Source organism: Tachysurus fulvidraco, chromosome 8 (genome assembly GCF_022655615.1).
Source record: "Tachysurus fulvidraco isolate hzauxx_2018 chromosome 8, HZAU_PFXX_2.0, whole genome shotgun sequence".
In the NCBI taxonomy this organism is placed as follows: domain Eukaryota; kingdom Metazoa; phylum Chordata; class Actinopteri; order Siluriformes; family Bagridae; genus Tachysurus; species Tachysurus fulvidraco.
In genome coordinates this window covers 1,964,038-1,973,879 of record NC_062525.1, presented here as the reverse complement: position 1 = coordinate 1,973,879, position 9,842 = coordinate 1,964,038, and the positions used below count along the sequence as shown (strand labels likewise).

The following is a 9,842-nucleotide window of genomic DNA, read 5'->3' as shown; positions in this document are numbered from 1 at the left end:
GCTACAGCACCAAGAAAACTGATGCCCACCAAGATGGACAACAATCCCTGAAAAGCATGGATCTGGCAACCCTCTGGACCAAATGGCCAGTATCTACAACACACACACACACACACACACACACACACACACACACACACACACACACACACAGTAACACACAAACCATGTAAATTAGATAACTGCTATAACATGTACAGTATCCTTCTAACAAACAATCAAATAATATGAATTCAGAGTTATGTGTACCTCAGAGTGACTTGTACCTCAGAGTGACTTGTACCTCAGAGTGATGTGTACCTCAGAGTGACTTGTACCTCAGAGTGCCGTGTACCTCAGAGTGACTTGTACCTCAGAGTGACCTGTACCTCAGAGTGACTTGTACCTCAGAGTGATATACCTCAGTGTGCCGTGTACCTCAGTGTGCCGTGTACCTCAGAGTGACTTGTACCTCAGAGTGACCTGTACCTCAGAGTGACTTGTACCTCAGAGTGATGTACCTCAGTGTTCCATGTACCTCAGTGTGCCGTGTACCTCAGAGTGACTTGTACCTCAGAGTGACCTGTACCTCAGAGTGACTTGTACCTCAGAGTGATATACCTCAGTGTGCCGTGTACCTCAGTGTGCCGTGTACCTCAGAGTGACTTGTACCTCATAGTGACTTGTACCTCAGAGTGACTTGTACCTCAGAGTGACCTGTACCTCAGAGTGACTTGTACCTCAGAGTGACCTGTACCTCAGAGTGACTTGTACCTCAGTGTGCCGTGTACCTCAGAGTGACTTGTACCTCAGAATGACATGTAGCACAGAGTGACCTGTACCTCAGTGTGACGTGTACCTTAGAGTGACTTGTACCTCACTGTGACATTTACCTCAGATTCACGTGTACCTCAGATTCACGTTTACCTCCGATTCACGTGTACCTCAGAGTAACCTGTACCTCAGAATGACATTTACCTCAGATTCACGTGTACCTCAGATTCACGTTTACCTCCGATTCACGTGTACCTCAGAGTAACCTGTACCTCAGAATGACATTTACCTCAGATTCACGTGTACCTCAGATTCACGTTTACCTCCGATTCACGTGTACCTCAGAGTAACCTGTACCTCAGAATGACATTTACCTCAGATTCACGTGTACCTCAGATTCACGTTTACCTCCGATTCACGTGTACCTCAGAGTGACTTGTACCTCAGAATGACATGTAGCACAGAGAGACCTGTACCTCAGAGTGACTTGTACCTCAGAGTGACATGTAGCACAGAGTGACTTGTACCTCAGAGTGACATGTACCTGAGGTAACTGGTGTAAGCAGAGATCAGACCGTTACAGCTGAGTCCAAGATCAGCGAGTGCCAGACTGAAGACGAAGAAGTTACTGGGAGTCCTGAGCTGCTTCACATTCAGGAAGGCCAACACGGATATGAAGTTTAGGAAGAAGCCAAGCAAACCTAAACACACACACACACACACACACACACACACACACACACACCACACACACACACACACACACACACACACACACACACACACACACACACACACACACACACACACACACACACACACACACACACACACACGTGGTATTATGGCATACACACCTTAGAGCCTGGTAAACATAAGGCGTGTATTAAAGCAACACACTTTCCAATTTTTATGTCAGAGCTAATGTAGCTTTTAGCCACCGGTTTAGCATTGTGCTAGCTGTAGTTGTAAATCAACACACACTTGCATCAAAAGATAAACACATTTTTAACACTACTAAATATTTACATCACTATTACATCAGAGCTGAATTCTGCTTTCTGATTGGTGATTAGATTTTATTACAGCTGACACTTTATATACTTGTAAATATATATTAATACACCAGTTCCATCATGATATTGTTTCCATAGTAACAACTCAGAGTTATATATATATACATACAGCGATATATATTTACATGGACGTTTTTGAGAAGTTTATATTTTTCCTGTAACATTCGTAGAAGGAGTCTCCAGTGTACCAGCCAGAGGAAAGACTAACTTTAAGCTATTACTGTATAAGAGCATGAATAAATATTGGCACCTACCACCAACCAGCAGCATGGAGCCGAACACAAACACGTCAAAATCCACGAATCCCTCAGGTAACATGTGAGATGTCATTTTGTAAATAACTTATCAGTAACAGTGTGAGCAGTCACTCCACTGCTCCTCCAGATGAGTCTGAAATGAAAAGGATTTCAAAATAGCAGCGGGATTTTATATCCTCCTTCACGTGAAACATGAGAGTGTGAGAGGTTTTAGAGTGACTAATGCCTGAAGGAATGTCTTAATACACTGCTGTGGGACTGAGAGAGAGAAAGAGAGAGAAAGAGAGAGAGAGAGAGAGAGAGAGAGAGAGAGAGAGAGAGAGAGAGAGAGAGAGAGAGAGAGAGAGAGAGAGAGAGAGAGAGAGAGAAAAAAATTTTATTTAGTTATAAATGAGTACATACATGGGGAGCACAGTGGCTTAGTGGTTAGCACGTTCGCCTCACACCTCCAGGGTTGTGGGTTCGATTCCCGCCTCAGCCTTGTGTGTGTGGAGTTTGCATGTTCTCCCTGTGCCTCGGGGGTTTCCTCCGGGTACTCCGGTTTCCTCCCCCGGTCCAAAAACATGCATGGTAGGTTGATTGGCATCTCTGGAAAATTGTCCGTAGTGTGTGTGTGTGTGTGTGAGTGAATGAGAGTGTGTGTGTGCCCTGTGATGGGTTGGCACTCTTTTTCCTGGGGGATCTATATGTGTATACACAGCCAGACCTCAGCCACATTATTAAAGCCACTGACAGATGAAGTGAATAACGTTGATGATCTGATTACAGTGGCACCTCTCAGGGGGTGGGGCTTATTAGACAGGAAGTAAACAGTCAGATCTCAATGTTGTTTTGATGGAAGAAGTTCAAATGTGAATTGTAATTGATACGAGCCACATTGCGATGGACGACTGGGTCAGAACATCTCCTGCTGGGAAACCCCGAGTCCTGCGCTCAAATGGACGTCGGTGTCCTCGTTCAGCAGGATGATGCTCGCCGAAGTGCCGCAAAAAATCAGGAACGGTTTGAGGAACTTGACAAAGAGTTCATGGTGTTGACTCCTTGGTGAAGCCTCAGGGTTCCCCAGATGTCAGTCTGTTCAAGCTTCTGTGCGGTGTTCTGGACATGTCTGATCCATGGAGGATCCACCTGACAACTTGCAGGACTTACTAAACTCAGTTTATTACATGTCATGATGGTGAACCACATCACACCTCAGAGATTGTGATGGAGTCCATCAGTTCTCGCAGTGACACAGTGGGAACCTGTTTAGTATCAGGCAGCTGTTTTAATGTTATGGTTGATGTGTGGATATATCAGTTCATATTGTAAGGTGATGTTATGTAACGTGTTATTTGTGATCATGTGACCATGTTGCTGAACGTGATGCAACCTTTGATTTAGGTCCTGAGGTTTATCCATGAGTTTATGCCCAAGCCTCAGAGGAATACATGGCTTCCATATTCAGCAAGAATGTCCACAGATACAGTAAAGGAAAATCAAAGTGTCTTTATTTTTTTAAACTCCACCGTTTTGGTGATGAAGGCTACAGTTTACATGCTTGGGCTTGTGTACATGCTGTAGATTTTGGGTCAGAACTGGAATCCTGGCTGCAGTAATCCTGATTCACTGCTACTTACGGCGAGGTGATTAGCACTGAGGATTTTGGCTAACAACAAATGCTGGTCATGGGAACAACAGATGCCTTAGTGGAGCTTTGAAAGAGCTAAAAGAACATCTGAGATTAATTTCTCCTTAATGAAAACCTTTATCATTTAAAAACAACGTTTCTATAGCAACGGCGCGTTCACGGGAACGTGTACGACAGACGCTCTCGCGTTCTTTTCTCGTATAAGTTCTTTTGACATTTTTTCTAACTATAAATAGATAAAAAAAAGTCAAATGTGGCTTAAAATTAAAGACAGTAAAGCTGTCAAACTTTTCTGTTGCATAAATTGACCTTCTGTAACACAGCCTAGAGCTATAACCTTGTTAATGCTTCGATTATTAGGATATCTTTAAGGGGTTTTCTTGGATTTATTGAGCCATGTGTCAGTGTGTCGTTTCTCACGTCATGACTCAACTGAACTGATGCACGAACAACATGACCATCGTCATTAAACTCTTTATAATCTCCATATTTAGCCGTCCAATCGGATGCCTGAACGTATATAAACAAAAGGCGAGTGCGCGGCCTATGAGCTTCCAGGAAGGAATTAATCACGTAAATGAAAGTAACCCGCGTCCTTTCCTTAATCCTGCTCTATCCTTTTTTATCTGGGGATTCAGAGCAGTAGCAGCATGGACATGGACGACTGAGACACCACCATGTTGCCGCTGCAGAGACACCATCAGACATCTCTTATCCTTCATCTTCTTCTTTCTTCTGTTTTTTAACACGAGCCAGTCATTAGGGCACAGTGGCAACATGTTCATCGTTCTGTCTTTGTGTTTGGGTTTGGTGTTCTCCACCGGACTCCCGAGCGCCGCCTGTCCTGTACGGTGTAGCTGCTTTTACCACAAACTCAGCGACGGATCCAAGGCCCGGTAAGAACCCGTTTGTGTACGGAGAACATTTACAGAGCAGGTTTTTAATCCTGTCTGGTGTAAGTATGAGATTAACCCGAGTGCTCTTTAATCTTTTATAGTACAGGCTCAGCTAGATCAGATGAACAACGCAGCACACTAAATATCATCGATCCCGATCCTTTTCTCCAGATGAAATGAAATTTGTCTGTAAACACTTCAGTGTGCTGTTAGAGTAATAAATAAGGACTGAAAGATGAGGAGGAGAAACTATTTTACTACAAAAATCTGTTTCATGTCTCTTCTTCCGCCGCAGTATGTTAAAAAAAAAAAAAACAACAACACATTATCCTGCTGTACTGATATTTCTAGCTATACATACAGTACAGACCAAAAGTTTGGACACACCTTCTCATTCAGAGTTTTCTTTATTTTCATGACTAGGAAAATTGTAGATTCACACTGAAGGCATCAAAACTATGAATGAACACGTGTGGAATTATATACGTACATAACAAAAAAGTGTGAGACGACTGAAAATATGTCATATTCTAGGTTCTTCAAAGTTCTTCTAGGTTCCTTTGGCTTTGATTACTGCTTTGCACACTCTGAGCTTCAAGAGGTCGTCACCTGAAATGGTCTTCCAACTGTCTTGAAGGAGTTCCCAGAGATGCTTAGCACTTGTTGGCCCTTTTGCCTTCACTCTGAGGTCCAGCTCACCCCAAACCATCTCGATCGGGTTCAGGTCCGGTGACTGTGGAGGTCGGGTCATCTGGTGCAGCACCCCATCACTCTCCTTCATGGTCAAATAGCCCTTACACAGCCTGGAGGTGTGTTTGGGGTCATTGTCCTGTTGAAAAGGTGGTGTGTCCAAACTTTTGGAAGGTGTGTCCAAACTTTTGGTCTGTACTGTATATAACCCAGTGAGCTCCTGTTCACCAGCCTCTCTCTCTCTCTCTCTCTCTCTCTCTCTCTCTCTCTCTCTCTCTCTCTCTCTCTCTCTCTGTCTCTCTCTCTCTCTCTCTCTAAACTCTTCTGTCCTAAAAGATGTCGGGAAACTTAAAGTCCCAGCTTTTCCTCTGACTGGTTCACATCCTCTGACTGACACTGAAACATTAACGAAACACGTTTTTCTTCACAGAAAAATATCACAGATGTTTTCCTAATCATCATGAGTTTGTATCTCTTTTAGTTTATTACTAAATAAAATCTGGATGATATCTTTATCCCTGTTCATTTCCTTTGTGTTTACTGATTATCTCTGGTCAGGAGTGTGCTGTGCAGTGATCCTGAGCTCGGCTCCATCCCCACCGACTTCCCCTCAGATGTCACAAAGCTTCGTATCGAAAAGACTGACATTACCCACATCTCCAGTGAGGCCTTTATCTCCCTCAGGAATCTTGAGTTCCTCTGGATGTCCTTCAACTCTCTCTCCGTTGTCCATGTGGACAGTTTTCGTGGCCTGAGCATGCTCACTGAGCTCCGTCTGGAGGGTAATTTCATCACCTCCTTCCCGTGGGAGAGTTTAACTGACATGCCAGACCTCAGGCTCCTGGATTTGCACAACAACAGGATCGACGGCATCCCATCCGAGGCAGCCGTCTATATCAGAAACCTCACTTACCTCGATTTGTCCAGTAACAGTCTCACTACTGTGCCATCCGAAGTGCTGCTGATGTGGTTCTCGGGAAAACCTCAGGAGCCTGAGAATTCCAAGATAATTTTGGGTAAATTGAATAAATAGATCATTTTTCTGATTCCTTTTGCATTAATATCAATTTGCTCAGAAAGCTTATTTTTTATCCGCAGGCCTTCATGATAACCCGTGGCAATGTGACTGTCGTCTGTTTGACCTGGTTCAGTTCCAGAAGTCTCCGTCCTCCACATCTGCCTTCACTGACAGTCACCTGCGCTGTTCGGAGCCGGAGAGCTTGTCCGGTGTGCTCTTTGTGGATGTGGAGATACAGAGGTGTCAGCTACCACGAGTCCACACAGCCGTGGCTAAAGTTCGTAGCTCGGTAGGCAACAAGGTCCTGCTCCGCTGTGGCACAGTCGGAGTCCCGATGCCTCAACTCACCTGGTCCCGTGCTGACGGAAAGGCCATCAATGGAACCGGTGAATAAAATGTCTCATTTATTTTCCCACTTACCTAAAATAAGCACAGAGAAGTTATTGTTAGGATCATAGTCTGAAATCTACATCAATATAAATGTAAGAAAGTATTCTTGTATTTGAGTTATGCAGCTAAGTGTGAGGTCTGAGGTCTGAATGGCCCTTAAATCACGGTTCTTAGCTCGTTTTTAAGGTTCTACACAAAGCCTATTCACGGCTCCCTCTAAGGGATAGACTAACTAATTGGTGCTAGGATGAAGATGCACACTTGATAACATTTAGGACACTTGACACTCTAGCCAGAGGGAATTTGGTGGGTTTCTACCATGTAGTACAACCAATAAAGATCTTCCGATGAGAACAGAAGTCTACACTTTCTGCATGGAAATTGTGCCAAATAACAGATTGTCACTCTCCTTCCACTTTACAGTTCATGAGGAACTTTCAGCTGAAGGCATCACCTGGTCCATCCTCAGCATCCTCGACGCGTCCTCTCATGACTCCGGCAAATACGTCTGCAGAGCCTCTAATTTCGTGGGCGGTGCCAATGCCATGATCTCACTCATTGTTTCAGAAACACGGCAGGTCAGTGAGGCTGCTGTAAAGAAATCTGGCACCAAGAAGAATGGAGGCTTTGGACGGGCTGCTTATCAGGAGAAGCTCATCGCAAGATACATTCCTCCGACCTCCATCGTTGAGACTTTTAATGCATCAAAATCCGTAGTGTCATCTAAGATCGAGAGCTACAGCACCTCTGATGGAGTGTCGGATGGAAAAACATCAGCGGACGGTTTAGAAATGGACGTGGGTAACGTGTTGAGCAATTTGGCGGCCAACGCTTCCTCCCTCCAGCAAGGTCCAGAGAGAAGAGTGGTACGCTCCGTCAAAGTCATCGGAGACACCGACCACACCGTGTTGATTAACTGGCGAGCTCCGTCTGCGACCAACACTACGTGGTTTAGTGTTCTTTATGCTATATTCGGTGAAAGAGACATGAGACGCATCAATGTGGGACCTGGGAAGCATCGGGTCACCATCGAAGGCCTCGTTCCAAAAACCAAGTATATCGCCTGTGTGTGTGTGAAAGGTCTAATCCCAAAGAAGGAGCAGTGTGTGATCTTCTCAACCGATGAGGCAGCAAGTGCTAGCGGCACTCAAAAGCTCATCAACGTGGTGGTGATCACGGTGGCGTGTGTCATCGCAGTGCCTCTCACACTGATCGTTTGCTGCGGTGCTCTGAAGAGACGACTCCAGAAGCTCATGGGAAGAAGATCGAAAGACGTCCAGGACTCCTACGTGACCTTCGAGACGCTCACACCAGGTGGCAAGGCTAAAGGAGTGGAAGCAGAGTACCTCAACCGCCTCAGCCAGGACGAATCCAACCGGCTGCTCTCAGCTCGCTCCAGCGTCGACTCGGAGGCCGTCAACAGAACCGAAGGACATCCTAATGAGTATTACTGCTAAAGTCTCATCGGGATCAAACACGGACGTCATTTATCCATTCGTTCTTTTCCTGATCTGCAGTATCTGTTTAAATTCCGGTCAGTAGATCTGGAGACTATCCCTGGAATGCTTGGAATACAAACTTGGGTTGCCAGAGATTTTATTAAGTCACTGAAAACGGAAATGTTCTTGTATGTGTAAAGGAATCTCATCACAGCCTTGCAAAGATACATCATGTGGTCATGTGGTCATGTGATCATCAAGCAACACACTTAATTGCTGTAAATCCACGAGTCAGAATGATGTGTCTTTATCGTCACTGCTTTTTAATAATACGTGTAATTTAAACACTAAAATACCAAACAAACAATACCAAAAGTATCTGCACCCCTGAGCACCCCCCCCCCCGTCCCCCGTCCCGTATGAGCTTCTTCTTCAAACACACTGAAGGAACCAAGAGTCCAAACCCTGCTCCATCACTACTATGTCCCTGTGCACAAAGGAGCTCCATGAAGACATGGTGTGAAGATGAAGGTCGGAGCGAAGAACTCAAGTGTCCTGCATCGAGCCCATCACCAACATCGATGTCTGATCTCACTAATGCTCTTGTGTCTAATCCCCACAGACATCAATATCCAACGTGTAGTGCAGAAGCTTCCAAGAGAAGTTTGGAGCTGATTATAACATCAAAGAGAAGAGAATAAATAAGAGTGTCATATGGGAGTGATGGCCAGGGGGTGCACATACTTTTCTAAAACAAAATGTCTTGAGCAATGAATGAATAAATAAAGAAGAAGGGAAGAATTCAGGAAACACTTGTAAAAAGTGAAAGCCTGGAAATGAGGAGAAGAATCTCTCTCTCTCTCTCTCTCTCTCTCTCTCTCTCTCTCTCTCTCTCTCTCTCTCTCTCTCTTTCTCTCTCGCTCACTCTTTCTCTCTTTCTCTTTCTCTCTCTCTCGCTCCCTCTCTCTCTCTCTCTCTCTCTCTCTCTCTCTCTCTCTCTCTCTCTCTCTCTCTCTCTCTCACGTGTACCTCAAAGTTTTGTGTACAGTATTAGTCGTGTATGATGTATGATTTCTCTTTTGTTTTAAATATTTATTTCTTAAATGTTTTTGTCTTGAAACATGAGCATGAATAAACATTTTACAGAAATTTAGAAAACTTTTTATATTGCATTTCTAATGTTTTTAATTCCTCTTTGCAAACCAGCATCAAGTCTTTTCAGTCTTTCCAATAAGATTAAAGAGAAGTTCAAACGTATAGTGACAAAGTGAACAGAGTGATCAGCAACGTCCAGGGACACGAGGGACAGCGAGTACTGTATATAGACGTGTACAGGGACATGAGTGACAGCGAGTACTGTATATAGACGTGTACAGGGACACGAGGGACAGCGAGTACTGTATATAGACGTGTACAGGGACATGAGTGACAGCGAGTACTGTATATAGACGTGTACAGGGACATGTGTGACAGCGAGCACTGTATATAGACGTGTACAGGGACACTAGGGACAGCGAGTACTGTATATAGATGTGTACAGGGACATGTGTGACAGCGAGTACTGTATATAGACGTGTACAGGGACATGAGTGACAGAGAGCACTGTAAATAGACGTGTACAGGGACATGTGTGACAGCGAGCACTGTATATAAACGTGTACAGGGACATGTGTGACAGCGAGCACTGTATATA

At 44.5% G+C, this 9,842-nt stretch overlaps 2 protein-coding genes across 2 annotated transcripts in view; one reads left to right on the top strand and one right to left on the bottom strand.

Moving 5' to 3' along the window:
• Positions 1-2,284, bottom strand: part of rgrb (retinal G protein coupled receptor b) — a 7,897-nt gene extending 5,613 nt beyond the window's left edge. Inside the window, exons 1-3 of the mRNA XM_027161169.2 lie at positions 2,084-2,284; positions 1,298-1,454; positions 1-93 (exon numbers count right to left, since the gene is read on the bottom strand). The exon at positions 1-93 is cut by the window's left edge and continues 29 nt beyond it. Of these exons, the coding sequence (XP_027016970.2) occupies positions 1-93; positions 1,298-1,454; positions 2,084-2,159 (326 nt within the window). The 5' untranslated portion in view covers positions 2,160-2,284. The remainder of the gene's footprint in view (positions 94-1,297; positions 1,455-2,083) is intronic.
• Positions 2,285-4,218: 1,934 nt separating this feature from the next.
• On the top strand, positions 4,219-8,595 carry LOC113652251 (leucine-rich repeat, immunoglobulin-like domain and transmembrane domain-containing protein 1). Its single transcript, XM_047817832.1, has 4 exons — positions 4,219-4,612; positions 5,861-6,318; positions 6,401-6,706; positions 7,134-8,595. The coding sequence occupies exons 1-4, from the start codon at positions 4,263-4,265 to the stop codon at positions 8,165-8,167; spliced, it is 2,148 nt and encodes a 715-aa protein (XP_047673788.1). The 5' UTR covers positions 4,219-4,262; the 3' UTR covers positions 8,168-8,595.
• The last annotated feature ends 1,247 nt before the right edge of the window (positions 8,596-9,842 follow it).